The sequence below is a fragment of the Pipistrellus hanaki genome (assembly GCF_964339955.1).
Source record: "Pipistrellus hanaki genome assembly, chromosome: 3".
NCBI lineage: Eukaryota > Metazoa > Chordata > Mammalia > Chiroptera > Vespertilionidae > Pipistrellus > Pipistrellus hanaki.
Genome location: NC_140505.1, coordinates 129,023,274 through 129,039,082, shown reverse-complemented (window position 1 = coordinate 129,039,082; position 15,809 = coordinate 129,023,274). Strand labels below are relative to the sequence as shown.

The window sequence follows — 15,809 nt, the reverse complement described above, 5'->3', positions numbered from 1 at the left end:
ATAAACAGCTACTTTGGGGGGAAAAGTCTAGCCTCATAAGTCAAATTCTTTTGGTAACCTCATTCTTTGAGTTCAGAAACTGTGTTGAATAGGATTGCTTTGATTTAACATGTAATTCTATTATTGTACTTTTTTTTAAAATGAAGATTTCTGTAAGTTGTAGAAAAATGAAATACGGAAGTTGTGAAAGACATCATTCTTTCAACTGAAATATGAGAAAGGCAAAAGGGCAGAATAAAAATTCTGGAAATGAACTCAGTAGCGCTTCACTGAATATCACACCACCCACTAAGGCGGAGTGTCAGCGAAGGGCGAGTGGGGATCCGGCTGGGACAGCGCCTCTGGGAATACATCAACACTGTGGGCAATAGGTGACCCTTCGGTTGCTAACAAACTAAAGAACCAAACACAAAAATTTAGCTAGCGACAGTTAACTTGAGAGTCTGTCCTATGCACATAATACTCTGGGTAACCAACTCAGCACTCAGGAATCAAAGTTAAGACAGCCATGCTCTTTATAATAGTGGCTTATAAAATTTTTCCCATTTAAAAGCAAGTCACTTTTGACCTTTCTCCTGAGCAAAAGGATGACAGAAATGGATAAATGAGAAATAGGTGAATAGAAGACAGGACACTTTCCTTGAACAAACAGCAGTTTTATTCCTGTGCTCCTGAGAAGGTGTGCAAAATGCCATATAGAATTTTTGACCATGGTTACAAATATGAAAATATATTAAGCAAATACATAATTTAAATAGAAAGGGTAATGAAGTTCTTTGCTCAAACAGTTGGTTAGAAACACAATACTATAGGGGAGGTACTATATATGAAAAAATAGAATCCATTTATTGCCATTTTAAATAACCAGATTTGCAGAGAAAGAATACAGTATATTAAAAATATAAAAGTGCTCTATTATAGAACATAGACTCAGTTGCTGGATTTATTTACATTATTTATTGAAACTTCACACAAGTCACGGAACAGTCAGATGAACCTCCATGGACAATAGTGTTATTAGACACTGACTATGACATCCAAAGTATTGGGCCAGGAGCAATTTCCACTCAAAAAGTGCATGTTAAATATCTCTAAGCTGTTCACTAATTTCTACAAGATGGGAGGAAAGAAGAGGTTAAAGACTTTGTCCTTGTAGAATTTATAAGCCTGGTAAGCCCCACAGGAAGAGAAGAGATCAAGAACTCTTCAGATTAGAACACTGTGCACTTGGTTGTCAGTGTCCCTGAGACTAAGAAACTTCCCCACGGCCACGCAGACTCCCCCACTGGCTTGCAAATGGAATACCATTCAACTCTATAGCAAACCCCTAAAGCCACAATTACCTATGTTCCTTTCTTCCTGGGATGCTATCTACTTATTCTGCTATTAAAATGCATCTCAAACATAACAGAAAGCCAACTCTTGGGGTAAAAATAGTATTTCTTAAAAGGAATTGCTTAAGGCAGAAAACAGCCATAACTAATCTTTCTTGTGCATATTCTAGAAAGGACACATTACATTTGTCGGACATTATTCACAGTTTTGCACAATGTGTTTAGGTATCAAATATAAAATCATGTACAGCGGTATATAGATTATCAAAATAATCTTTGGTAAATCTGTCAAATAGATTTATTTCCATTCCCTAAATTTCTATTTTAGGAACATTTATCAACAATTTCCTTATTTTATGAATGTATCTATATAGACAACCTCTTTAAAAACAACAACATGCTTTATTATACTGTATACATTTATTCCTAGGGAGCTCCCCTACAAGTAAAGAGTATTCTTTTAGTCAGAAATATTTTCATTGCTAGAAACATTTTTAGCACGGAACAGATTTTTGTATTATCATGGCTGCATCAAATGATACCCTGCATTTTAACTAAAATGGCCATTTTCAAAAGCCTCATCCACTACAAGAATCTATGCTCAGAATTCCAAAATAAGTCAATTTAGTCAAACACCTGGTCAAATTACGAAACCAAAGGAATCGGTTCAATTGCTTCATTAGCTAAATCAGTGATTTTCAACGAGTGCAGAGGTGCACTGATATGCCACAAAAAATTTTAATACATGCAATGCCTACTCTTGTCCCTTAAACTATCAGATTATAAAATGACAGCAGCCAAACACAATCGCCATCCAATGTGAATGAATAAAAATTATACCTTTTTTTTTGTCAGATTGGCAAAAAGTATTTTTTGGGGTGCAGCAGAATTTTAGTAATTAGTTTATGAGTGCCTTGAGATGAAAACAGTTGAAAATTGCTGAGCGGAATCATCTGGCCAACGTCCTCAAAGTGAATTAATTCCCCAAAGGCTAATAGGTGCTCATAGAAACATGACATTTCTAAACAACAGTCTGGATGCACGGAAGGGCTGCCACTTACCCTTCCTGACGCTGTCTGGTAGGATCTCCTTTTCTAATAGTGCCTTTCCTTGCAGCATTTCATTTGCTTTCAGCAGTCATAGTTTACAGATTTTCCGTTAAAATACTCAGGGACTTAGGAAATTTGGGCTGCAGGCATTTCCACTCTTCAAAAATGAGGTAGGGTTGAGGGCTTGCTCACAGCCACCTGGAGGGGTCCTTCTTGTCACTCTGATGCACTCCTTTCATTTCCTCAATGAGAAGGAACCTGGAAAGTCCTTGAACCGTTGCCTTGAACAAGGCAGCTGATTATCTGTTGTTCACCAGGTCAATTGTCCTGGCTCATGTGTGTGAACGTCAGTCTGGAGGACTCCAGAGTTGGGGCTTGGATGCTACTACTTGCTGCCAGACAGATCTGGCAAGGTACGCTTTCAGGATTCCGACCTCAAAGGCCCAGAAAGCCAACTGAATGCAAACTCAGTAGATGGCCGATCATTTTTTTGCAAAAGGTAAGAAGAATGTTTAATGTAAGTAACTGCTTCCTGAGACACTAAGACAAGAGAATCGGAGCGTGAAGGCTAACATGTGAGGCATGTTTCTGTATTGCTGTGCAACTGCTTAGTGGTTTTACATCATTTTCACACATCCTTTTGGGTTTTCTTCCAAGACATAATACAATGAACTAAAGACCCTCCCAAACAAAACTGTCTCCAACCTGTCTGTGTGCTGCAGTCATTTTAGTATTTAAAGTGAAACCATGGCTGTCTCTTCTAGGAGATGGAGCCTGAGAAGACTACACAATGCTGCTGAGTGTAAGGAGAGAAAACGAACAGACAATAAAACCACATTGGACTGGGAGAGCAAAGGCACTCTGAAGGAGGAGCGGGCAGGCAGGTGGTTAGTGAAACAGAGGACCCCGTCATCGTTCGGGGATGGCACGTTCCGAGGGACCCATGTGTGTGGGCCCAGACGGGGAAATGTGCTATGAAAAGTCAGATTCAAGAGCTGAAAACTGGCTGCTATCCAGAGAACAGCAGAATGATGATACAGAATTGACTTAATGAGTAGAGATTAAAGGAGTTAATTATAAAGAACTTGGGTAAATAATTATTAAGATGCAAGACGGGCCTCTCCCCAAGGTTGGATAAGTCGGGACGCTTTGAAGATGATGATTAAAGTGTGCCACACAGGTGCACAGGCAGGACGCCCACCAGGACAGGAAGCGGAGTGCTTACCGAGGCAGAACACGGGATGGGATTGAATGAAAATACATCCAATCGGGCTGAATGTCAAGGAAACCTTTTCCCTCCTCCCTCCTTAATTTAATAAATAGATCAACTAGATTACGAATTTAGTCTTTGGTGGCAGTGGGAGGGAAGCTGGGGAAATAACTGTTGCTAAGGAGATTTAAAATTAGAGAGGTGGAGGGTAAGAATAAATATTTCCTAGATTAGACCAAAAGAACATACAGTTTCCCTTTGTCACCTCCATTTCCACGGCTCTGATTCCACCCCAGACACACCAGGTAGGGTATGCGGGTGTGAATGAAGGCTACAGATGTGCAGCTTTTTTTGGTTTCGGTTTTTGGTTTGTGCAGTTAATTGCTCCCTGTTTGCTATGGATGCAGCCTCAGCATTGGCCAGAGAGGCCTGGGGGAGGCTGCACACTGCCATGGACTGGCGTGGCCACCTCCCTGCTTCCCTGAGGCCCTCCACAGGGCTCCCCTGAAAATAACAGCCGCCACCTAACTTTGTGATTGTGATGCATTCCTTACGTCGGTAGAAACATGTAGTTTCTAGGACACTGCCTCGCAGGCTGCAGGTACCTACTAACCATTTCCCTAAACGAATGAAAAGCCAAGAGGAGTTTGTCCTTCCCTGTATTGGTGCGCTTTGTGCTGAGCAACAGGAGTCTAAAATGCTGCGCATTCTTTTCTTGCTTTTACCTTTCAATGCAGGGAAAGTTATTCCTAATAGACACCACGTCTCCTAAATCTCTGACTTCCATTTCCTCCCTGCCACACGTACTACATGTATGCTGTTCCTTTTCATTTTTAGAAAATCCAGCCGGGTCCCTGAAACAGTAATCAGAGCCTCACACTGTCCTTCACGAAGGCTCCAAGCACAAGGACACTGTGGAAGCCTGGAACCCTGCTATTACTCATCATCTTCCTTCTGACAGTTCCCCCGTTTCCATGCGTCTCAAATAGCCCTGGGAACGTCTCTGGCTTGGGTGTGGATTTACCTAACTATAAATAACGATTTTGGATACATGTAGTGATTTTCAATTACTATGCCAATTACACCCATTCCAGTACTTGTGGAGCTTAATGGTAGATAGCAAAAATAGACACTTTGAAAAGAGGTGTTTGCTTTGCAAGGGAAGCCGTGAGATCAACAAGCTTGATCTCTAGTTCTTCCGTTTATTACAAAGAAATCTGCCTTGCGGGAAGGGCCTCCGCTCCTGGCCGTTCTCAGCAGCCCCGAGGAGCCCACACAGGGGCTTCCTGTCCTCCCAGGAGGCCCCACGGGCGGCGCAAGGGGGAGGGCCAGGCCCGCTTTCCGGCTCGCTGAAAGCCAGCAGAGCCAACGCAGGCACAGACACTGAAGATAGCCGTGGCAGAGTAGGTGGTGTCTTTTATGTGAAAAACAACTTAAGGGGACTGTGTAATAGTTGGACCTCCATGATTTGCTAGGAGTCTTTTGGAACATTTTATACGAAGCACCAGGGAGCCTTTTTACAAAAATTAACCGTTTGTGACAATTATGGACATTTCTATAAAAATATTGACATTGGGTCCTTTGACCAGGGGTATAATCTGCCACTACACTCTTCCTCTGATGGGAAAACCAGGTATGCCCGGCATAATTTTGACTTTCCCAGGAATGCAGCCCCGTGGAAATGGGACAAAGAGCAGTGTGTGCGTGTGGACCAGCACACCATGACGGTAAGGGCACGCGTGTCCACGCTCCACACTGCGGGGCAGTGCACAGCCCCCTGTCACTGCGGACGGTGCTCACAGTTTGATTATGTTCACAGGCAGGGATCCAGGTGGCTTTCCTCTTGATGTAAGAGTTCATCCCTTCTCCTTACACCCTCTCTACCACAGCCCTCCCCGCTGCAGCCTGGACTTGCACTGCAGCCCCTGGCTGACTGCTTTGGCTTGAACCTCTGGCAGGAGAAAGGGGCGAGAGAAACCATTTTAGGCCCAGCTGTCTCCTGCAGCTTCGGTGCTACTTAATCCCTTCCCCCTCCTCGCAGTCCTTTTTGTGACTGTCCTATTTGTCCAAATAGCATTTGGATCGTCTTTGGATCCCAAGATTCATAGGACAGCAATGCAGCAAAGCCAGCACACTATATTTATACGCTCTCCCCAGCCCGTCCTTTCTCCTGATCAGTTAATATCAAACCTGCCACAAACCAGGGCCCAGGAATCCCCTCTGCAGCCACGTCCACACCCGGGTACAGCAGTCCTGCCATGCAGGTTGAATTAGTTTATGCAGAACAACCCATGGACACTTTGGTGTGGAAAATAGTATTATATAAAGCTTAATATTAAACATTATGAAAAAATACATATGTACAGAAGAAACTACAAAATACAACTATGTACAATAATATCTGTTACTTTTAAATTAACATAAATTCTTTTAAAATTCTCCAGATTAATAAATTATACATAGTATCAATAGAAATAGTTGGCACCTCTGTAGGGCATGAAGCGAGTTAAAAAAAAAAAAAAAAAATCACACAGTGAATAACTTTTCTCCAGGACGGCTTCCGGCCCATCCTCAATGCCTGGGATAGCCCGCATCTGCAAGGAAGGACACTGCAATTAGAGACGGTAGCAGGGCTACCCCGCTGCGGTGTTCTGCTTATAAAAATTACTCATGGAAAAGCCTAGTGAAAGTGACTAAAACTCAGTCCAGTTTATGGTGAGACGATCCTTGTGGGGGCCTGGTCATTCCATTCAGATCCATTCCAGAATTGGAAAGGACTCTTGGATTCTGGTCCAAGCCCTGTGGCTACACAGATGAGCCCACAGGCCCAGAGAGGAAGAATACCTGAGGGTTACACAGCTTGTTAATGTTATTTATCCTAGAGTTAGGACCTGAATCCTAACAATCAGATGCCTGAAGGTAACTATAACATCCTCAGCTTCCTTCAGCTTGGATGCTGCGATGTACTCTAAAAGAAGACTCTGGAGCTGGTCAAAACAAGACAAAGGGGCCTCCCAGCTCCCCCTTCCTGGAGCTTCTTAAAGAGCCTGACATGCAAAAGCCTTAATTTACTGTTCAGATAAATTAGGGGGTAACTGTTTACAACACAAAAAGATTATCTGGTTACAAAGGACTTCCTTTAAAAAGCAGTTCTCTCTTGTGTTTGTGCTTTACAGTTTACCAACGATTTCACATACTGGCTAGTGGGTGGGTGTAGAGAGTGCAGAGAACAAAATACAATGGAAGACCACTTAGAAATGGAGATAAAATAGCTCTGAAATAATGTTTAAAAAAAAAAAAAAAAAAGAAAGGTCTGATGTATAGATGGCTGTCGGTCCATGTGGCAGGGACCTGAGACCTCTGCCACGAGCTCTGTGAGTGAGCCTCAGCTCCTGCTATCCCACCTCCAGGGCTGGGAGACCTGGCCAATGTCTTGATTGCAACCTCATGAGAGATTCTGGGCCAGAACCACTTTGTGAAGCCCCTCCCAAATTCCCAAGCTATAGGAATTGTGAGATAATAAATGTTTGGGCTAATGTGTTAGGTTGGCAACAAATCACGAATGCAATGCTTCAGTGTGCAGAAGGAAGCTTTAATGATGTTCTGGAGTGGAAAAAGGCATGCAGATCCTTCATTTGTCAGGTAAGTACTGTCTGGTCAAAGCATTGCCTTATAAAGTTTACTTATATATTTTTCCTACTTAGTTTTTTATTAAGAAAAAAAGTTACATGCTTGTTCTAGAAAATTTAAAAAACCCATAAAGTGAAAAAAAAATTATTTTATTGCTCAGAGAACTTTGTTTTACTATCGTGGTATATTTCTTTCCAGTCTCCCCTACCCCTCACTAAGTGCTATTTATGTTTGTTTAAATTCTGCTTTTCTTATTTATAAAAATATCCATGTTATTATTTCTTAAAAAATATAGTTTTTTTAAAGACTGAATTGTATTCTGTTCAGGGAATGTACCATGCTATACTTAGTCCTCTATTGTTAAACATTTCTTCGTTTTTTTCACTCAAACTTTTAATTATGAAAAGCTTCATGCCTAAAGTTTTTCAGTACTTAGGATGGAAGTAGAGATACCAACTGATAAGAACATATTAAGAACTTTGATACAGCTGGGACCGGTTTGGCTCAGTGGATAGAGCGTCGGCCTGTGGACTGAAAGGTCCCGGGTTATATTCCGGGCAAGGGCATGTACCTTGGTTGCGGGCATATCCCCAGTGGGGGGTGTGCAAGAGGCAGCTGATAGATGATTCTCTCTCATCGATGTTTCTAACTTTCTATCACTCTCTCTTCCTCTCTGTGAAAAATCAATAAAAAATATTAAAAAAAAAAAAAACTTTGATACATATGGGCAAGTTTTTCTCCAAAGGGATTTTCTAATTTGAACTCCCAGTTGTGATTTCAAAGCATCCTGCCCAGCAGTGATCCTTAGCACTTAGAAATATTAAGCAGAGTCTTTAATAGAGGGCAACCTGGCCAGGCAGGAAGAGAGAGCAGTGGAATCAGTGTTACTGGTGGGAGTCCCCTCCCCACTCTGCCTCTCTCCCCTGCTGCTCTCTGGGGGAGGGCCTTCCCTCCAGCCTTTGGGTAGAGGAAGAAATAGATGGTGCATGCTGGAAGAGCTTTAAGTCTTGAATGGTTTCCGGGTCAATTATATCTTGATAAATGAACCTGTAAGTTAGTGAGGATCCTACCTCTGTGATACTCTGGATTCACATTTTCGTAGATTGGAAACAAGGGGTTTTCCTGTTCGCTCCGTAGCTTCCTTGCTCTGAGGACATCTCTTACACACTGATGCAGGTAGACATACTGACACTGTGAAAAAGCAGAAAATACATCAGAGAATGGCAAGTCCTCAGTCCAAAAAGATGAGAGATTATCACAAAACAAGAACTGTGATGAGATCTGATAAGATTAGCAAATTTCTTGATCATCACTTCATTAATGGTCTCCGCTACATAGAAGAGTGAGAGCATACTATTACCACTAAAATGAGAATGATGGTAATGGGCAGAGGGGTGGTGTTTATCCCTTCTTTCTTACATGCATACAATACATATTTATAGAGTATGTTCTATGGAGGCCAATTACTATCTATAGCACCTAGTAAATTCTCCACAAATATTTATTAAATAGATTAATTAATGCCAAACACAGTGCTATACATGTTACATACATTATTTCAAATTTTGATGACCTTGTGAAGTAGATATAACCATCCATATGAATGAAGATTCAGAGAAGTTAAGTAATTTCTCCAAGGTCACAAAACTAAGAAGAAAAGAACCCTAGGATTTGATCCTGAATTGTCCTCAAACTTCATGTTCTTCTCACTATACCAGTTTTCTTAGTTTATTGTATTATTGAATGACAAAATCATGTCACTGTGTATTCTGCTGTTTTATTTCCTTTCTTTTGGGCGTTTAGTGAGAAAAAGGAAATGTATACAATAGACACCCATGGGACTATCAGTTCTTTGAGGGCAAGTTCAGTGTCTTATCTGTCTTGACTCTCTCAGCATTTGAGTCTGACTCATGGAAGAATGTCAAAGACATTGACTGACAGCAGAATTTAAACAAACATAACTATAAAGGATTACACACAGTCAACTATCTGAGAGCTAGCTACTTAGAAAACAGAAACAAACATAGATGAGTCAGTGTTTGGTGACTATAAAGACACCATGAAGACCTCACAGGAGATCAGTCACAGGCAGCTAAATGTGTGCAGTGGGGGCCCCGTTCCTCACCACCAACTGAGCTCTCTAATGAGGGAATGTATGTCCATGTAAACTTAGTACTTGGCCTTGGGCTCCCTTAATGATATAGCAACTGCTCCAGGGAAAAAGGAGGTCAGGAAAAGAGTACACCACCATGTCAGTGATGCTGGTCTCCTAGTCTGCATGCAGCTGGCCCAGGCTAAATCATGAGGCTTCTCGGGATCTCAGTTTCTCCATCTGTCAAACAAGGAGGCAAAGGTCTCCTCTACGGCGAATGTCCTCTACCATTATCCAGTTACTGCCACGCGTCCAAGATGGAAACCATCCTCACACACAATGATAGACGCTTATGACGTGCAAATGGTTATACCACTTCAGGGGACACAGCTTTGTGTTGCTGTCAACTAGATGGACTCCATGATCTAAGTGATCAGCCTTAGAGTATTTCATAGGTTGAGACACCACGTGAAACTACACGATCTTCCCTCACCAACTATCTTTAAAAGTGAGCATTTATTTTTATGGGTTGGCACCAGGCACTGCTCCTGACTGGAAGTTAGCTTGGTCAGCTACTCACGGGACTTCATAATGTGGGTCTGGTATAATCATTAGGACAATCCAAAGACACAAAACAACCATAAATGAGGCCTGCGTTAATATTAACTATTCTTTGCCTTTCTGCTCACAAACCTTGCTCACTTGTCATGAGGGTTTTATACCACTTTGATCTTGAAAATTCCAGAAGGGCACTACCCTGAAAACAGTTGCTAGCACAGGCAGTCTCTTTTTTTGCCATCTTGATAACAACCTACCAAATTATGACAGATACCTGCCTACTTCCTCCCATCCAGAACATGATTCACATTTCAATTCTCCTCAGATATTAAATTACTTTGGAATCTGGGCATTCAGTGGTGAATGAGCTCTAATATCTCTATGTGATGCCTTATTAATAAATTCTTCAACAATGATCCACCATGGGCTTTGAAACCAGTTAATATTCATTAATTTGCCTTGTCTTAAATATAAGTTCTTTTCCCAATAGAATGTCCTTGAAAAATGATTACAACTGAAACTTTCAGGTTGTTAATGTGCTTCATTCACAAAAAGTAGACAAAGTCTAAAATATGAAGCTCAATCAAAAGATCATTTTTGGCTCTGTTTAGCTAACTGGTGAAGCCTCAGATCCACTCAATTTTGCTAAAAGTTGTAATATTAGGTAACTTTTATAGAACTATACATAGGCCTTTTCCTGGTCCATGAGTGCAGAGTTGAGCAGATAAGTGAACAAATACCTATAAGGTGATAAATATAAAGCAGAATTGTGTGTAAAGCTTCATACATAAGAAGTGGTCAGATTCACTTCTGGAGGATGGCAAGTATCAAGCTAGAGAGAAAAGGTGACATTTGTTACGATTTTGAGCAAAGAAGTAGGACATTCCAAATGACGTAAAGAGCATGAAGATGCACATACATCCTGGAAGCTATGAGCAGTCTAGTGTAGCTAAAATGTCGGGTTCATGGGTCACGAGAAACCTCCAGGGCAATCTTCCACATTGGCACTGAGATCCTCAGTCCGACAACACCCCACTGTTTGCTTCCCATGGGAAGCAGATGAGAGTGACAATCACCTATTGCTCTTTAACAAGTTATTGCTCCATCTGAGCAGCTCTCCAGAGTCAGCTTGCCACGAGGCAGGCTACAAGAAGGAGGGACACATTTGCACCCTTGTCTAAAAAGACCTACATCCCTTTGTGATCCAAATAAGGTAGACTAAAGTTGAGACTGACTATCCCCATGGACCCAGAAAAGTAATCCAAGGGGTCAGAATATCGTTCCTCCTTTGCTGGAACAGTCACCCCCTCCCCCAACCTTCCCAGCAGCGCTCAACTGGGGGTCGCACCCCTCCACACTCACTCATAGCACCAAGGGAGCCTGCTGGGCTGGGCCAGGGCTCTGAGGCTGTAGGAGCAGCCCACCCTCAGCAGAGTCCTAAAGCCAGGCAGATAATATCTGGATTTGTTTGAGATTTCATTTGCACTGGGGGAGAGGGGAAGGGAGAGAAAATTCCCACTTCCTGCAATGCTTATTTCATCATGAATAGAGGAATCAAAGTTCATGCTGGCCCAGGCAGGGGAACAACCCTAAAAACAAGGGGTGGGTGGCGTTATGACAGGAACATGGAGAAGAAAAGAAGGAAGCTGGGGCCAGGTTACAAAGAGGCTTGGCCACAAGGGTGAGAGTTGGAATGCCATTTTACAAGCAATGGAGAGCTTTCTAAGATTGCTGTGCCAGGAGTTACAAGAGTGAGTTAGCTAGAGGACTTGGCTGGTGGCCGTGGTGATGAGGAGCTGTCTGGACAGACGCTGGAGACAGGAGGCTCACTGGGAAGCCACTGCAACACGCCCAGTGAGGGCTGGGAAAGGCTGGGCAAGGGCGAGGCAGTGGGTGAGAGGCTAGGACAGAGAGAAAGGTGCTGGAAGAACTGACAGGCCTCAGTGGCTGCCTGAATGCGGGAACTGTAGAAAAAGAAGTCAGACTCCATGCTTAGCAGGTCAGATGGAGGCAAGGTGGACGGAAACACTGTCACCTGAAACCGAAAGGAGGGAGAGCAGCAGTGCTTTAGTTGCTATCTCTGCAGCTTGTGTTTTGAAAGACAGGTGATGGGTTGTTTGTATGGAGATGATGGTAAGGCTTCCAGGAGGAACTGTCTGGCAGCCAGGTGCTTAGGGGAATGCTGGGAAAGGAGGACGAGCTCTGGGAAACATGCGGTGCGCGGGAGTGGGGGCCATCGCCAAGAATGAAGGTGGAGACAGAAGAGCAGCGCCCTGAGGACAGAACCTCAGGGAAATCAAGCTGTGAAGAGGCATCCAGAGGAGCCAGAGCCACAAAATCCTCAGAGGCAGGAGAACAGAACTGGGGAAAGGAGTTATGGCTAAGAGAAGGAGGGGGAGCTTTGTACATCATGGCACCCCTGCCCTGGAAGTCACCCAGTGATATTTATGGTAGGGAGTGCTCAGAGTCTGGGCAGGTGTGTGAAGGGACACATGACCCCAGAAGCCTCTAACAATAACCAGGAAGTCTGAACACACACACACACACACACACACACCTTGAAACTACTTCAAAGGTGATAATCTCCTTTTCTTAAGATTACAAATTAAGTATCAGTTTGAGTTTGCGGGAGTGACAAATAATGAAACATTGGTGCTGACGTTTTAGCAATGAAATTGTGAAATATTTGTTCACTCATTTAATAGACAAAAATATATATATATATATTGAGGCTAGAGAAAAGAAAAACACGTTCCTGTCCTCTAGGAACGCACAGTCTTTGGAGAAAGCAGAAGGATAACTGGTATGAAACAGTGTGACATAATTCTGCCACCCTTCATGAAATAACAGAGCTAGACAGTGGTCCTCAATGGCTGCCCCAACCTTAGAAGATAAGCTGATGGGGAGCGTGAGAGCGGATGTCACTGTCAAGTCCATCAGCACTGACAGAGACTCACACAGACAGGAAGTCCCGCCTGACCTGATACAACAGGAAGTACTCAGCACTGTCCATGAAACACTGTGGTGGCAAAAAGGGACCTAAATTTAAAGGAGCCTCACATTGGCAGACAAAAACTATGGGGAACAGATGACACATTACCACCAGAAAAACACAGTCAGCCACATCCAGAATGTGGGAAATATATAGAACAAACAAACTGGTCTCTTTAACAAATATATGGCATGGAAAACAAATTAGAGGGAAGATTATTATAGATTAAAGAGATTTAAAAGAGACCTTAACCAAATGCAATGTGTAGACATTGTATTCTAATGCAAATCATGTATGAAAAGTCATTTTTGACATAATTAGAGATATTTAAACACTGACTGTTAAGTGATATTAAGGAATTATGATTAGATTTGTTAGGTCTGATAATAATACTATGATTATAATTTTGAAAAGAGTCCATATTTCTAATTTGCACGTGCACACACACACACACACACACACAGTATTTAAAGATGAAATTATGTGATAAGTAGAATTTTCTTTAAAATAGTCCAATGAGGGCATGGGAACCAGATATGTGGGATGTAGATGAGAAAAGAACACAGAATACCAATAATTGCAAAAGCTTGAGTTTGGGTAGAGCTCTGAATTTCATAATATAATCTTTCCTAGTTTGGTGGGTTTAAAAAAGCTCGGGGGAGCTCTGTTGCAGGGTGCCGGGTTCTGAGCAGCACAGCTGCCTGTGCGGTTTCCAGGTGTGCTGTAATCATGGGAGATAGGAGCATGTAGAACCTTCCACTTTTTTAACCCTGGGAATTATTTTTTTTAAAACTGATTTCAGTGCTTGCTTCGGCAGCACATATACTAAAAACTGATTTCAGAGAGAGGAAAGGAGAGGGAGAGAGAGATAGAAACATTAATGATGAGAGAGAATCAGTGATTGGCTTCCTCCTGAATGTCTCCTACTGGGGATTGAGCCCACAACCATGTACCCTGTCCAGGAATCAAATGTAACTTCCTGGTTAATGGGTCAATGGTCAACCACCGTGGACAGGAATTATTTTCTGAATAGAGGGTTTTGATGCATCACTATGTTCACTGCAGCATTATTTGCAATAGTCAAGATATGGAAGCTGCCTAAGTATCTATGGATAGATGGTTGAAGAAATAAGATGTGGTACATATATACAATGCCTGGCCATAAAAAAGAATGAAACCTTACCACTTGCAACAACATGGATTGACCTGGAGAGTATTGTGCTAAGTGAAAAACGTCAGACAGAGAAAGACAAATACCCTATGATTTCACTTATATGTAAAATAAAGAACAAAGTAAGTGAATAAACAAAACAGAAACAAACTGACAGATACAAAGAACTAGGGTGCTGGGCTGCTGGTTGCCAGAGGGGAGTGGGGTTGGGTGGAAAAGATGAAGGGATTAAGAAGTACAAAATGGTTACAAATAGTAATGGGGATGTATAAATTACAGCACAGGGGATAGAGCCAATAACATATATACTAATAAAAGCCTAGGTGGTCCTCATGCATGATGTCATCACAAGATGGCCACCACAAGATGGCCATGTGCACAGTGGAGGCGGGGCCCGGTGGCAACTCCACATGGTGAGGCCTGGGAGTCCCGAGGCTTCATGTGGCACAGAGGAGGCTGGTCCCACCATCTCTGCCACCTCACCGGAGGAGGCCGGTCACAGCAGGGGAGGGCAGTTGTGGGTGATTGGGCTGGCAGGGGAGCAGTTAGGTGTCAATCAGGCCATCAGGGGAACAGTTAGGGGGTGATCAGGCTAGCAGGAAGAAACGGTTAGGAGCAATCAGACAGGCAGGCAGGCAAGTGATTAGGAGCCAGCAGTCCCGGATTGTGAGACGGATGTCCAACTGCCAGGGGATCAGGCCTAAACTGGCAGTTGGACATCCTCCGAGCAGTTCCAGATTGGAGAGGGTGCAGGCTGGGCTGAGGGACAACCCCCTTCCGTGCACAAATTTTGTGCACCAGGCCACTAGTTAGTAATAACTACGTGTGGTGTCAGATGGGTGTTAGACTTACAGGGAGGTCACATTATAAGCTATATAAATGTCTAACAACTCTGCTATACAATTGAAACTTATATAATATGAATGTAGTTGAAAAATAAAGGAGTTTTCAAAAAAAGTTAAATAAAGGATTTTGCAGAGTTACCTAGGAAACAGAAGGGTAAGAGAACTTGGACCTTGGAAGGCAATTAACTGGGAAATGACATGCTTGGACTCTGTGGGGAGAAGGCATGGCCCAGCGGCTGTGGGCAGTGGACCTGCTGCTTAGGGCCCGAGATTCTCTAGAGCAGGTGCAAGTGCCTGTCGGGCCATTTCACAGCTGTTTAAAGCCTGTAGCCTCCGCATCTGTTTTCTAGCCTGGAAATGGAAAGCAATAACTCTCTTATCAGGTTATGGTGAAATTTAATGAGCTAACATGTTAAAAAATGCCCTGCAGCCGAAACCGGTTTGGCTCAGTGGATAGAGCGTTGGTCTGCGGACTGAAGGATCCCAGGTTCCATTCCGGTCAAGGGCATGTACATTGGTTGCGGGCACATCCCCGGTAGGGGGTGTGCAGGAGGCAGCTGGTCAATGTTTCTCTCTCATCGATGTTTCTAGCTCTCTATGGAACTAGCTCTCCCTTCCGCTCTGTGGAAAATCAATAAAATATATTTAAAAAAAAAAAAAAAAGCCCTGCAAATGCCAAAGGACCACAAATGGATGCCCTTATCCTTCCTGATCAATGTACACTCCTTTGGTGTTTCTAGAGTTTGGGGGGGGGGGGCGGTGCAGCTGGGGCGTGAGGTGGGAGGAGAGAAGAGATTAGAATCTGTTTCCTCTTTACTAACTGAAGTTCTTGTGCTCACCCACCAGCCTATCTGAAAATGATCTTCAAGATGGCTTGGCCTTTCTCCCAGGTATTGATCAGAATAATCTGTCTTCCCACCCACCCACC

At 43.0% G+C, this 15,809-nt stretch overlaps 1 protein-coding gene across 3 annotated transcripts in view; it reads right to left on the bottom strand.

Annotated features, from left to right (window-relative positions):
- Positions 1 to 635: 635 nt before the first annotated feature.
- The window catches only part of PTPRB (protein tyrosine phosphatase receptor type B), a 105,482-nt gene continuing 90,308 nt past the window's right edge, over positions 636 to 15,809 (bottom strand). For all 3 annotated transcript variants that reach the window (XM_084878876.1, XM_084878877.1, XM_084878878.1), the window contains 2 exons: positions 8,294 to 8,414; positions 636 to 6,187 (listed from right to left, as the gene is read on the bottom strand). In XM_084878876.1, the coding sequence (XP_084735002.1) occupies positions 6,165 to 6,187; positions 8,294 to 8,414 (144 nt within the window). In that variant the 3' untranslated portion in view covers positions 636 to 6,164. The remainder of the gene's footprint in view (positions 6,188 to 8,293; positions 8,415 to 15,809) is intronic.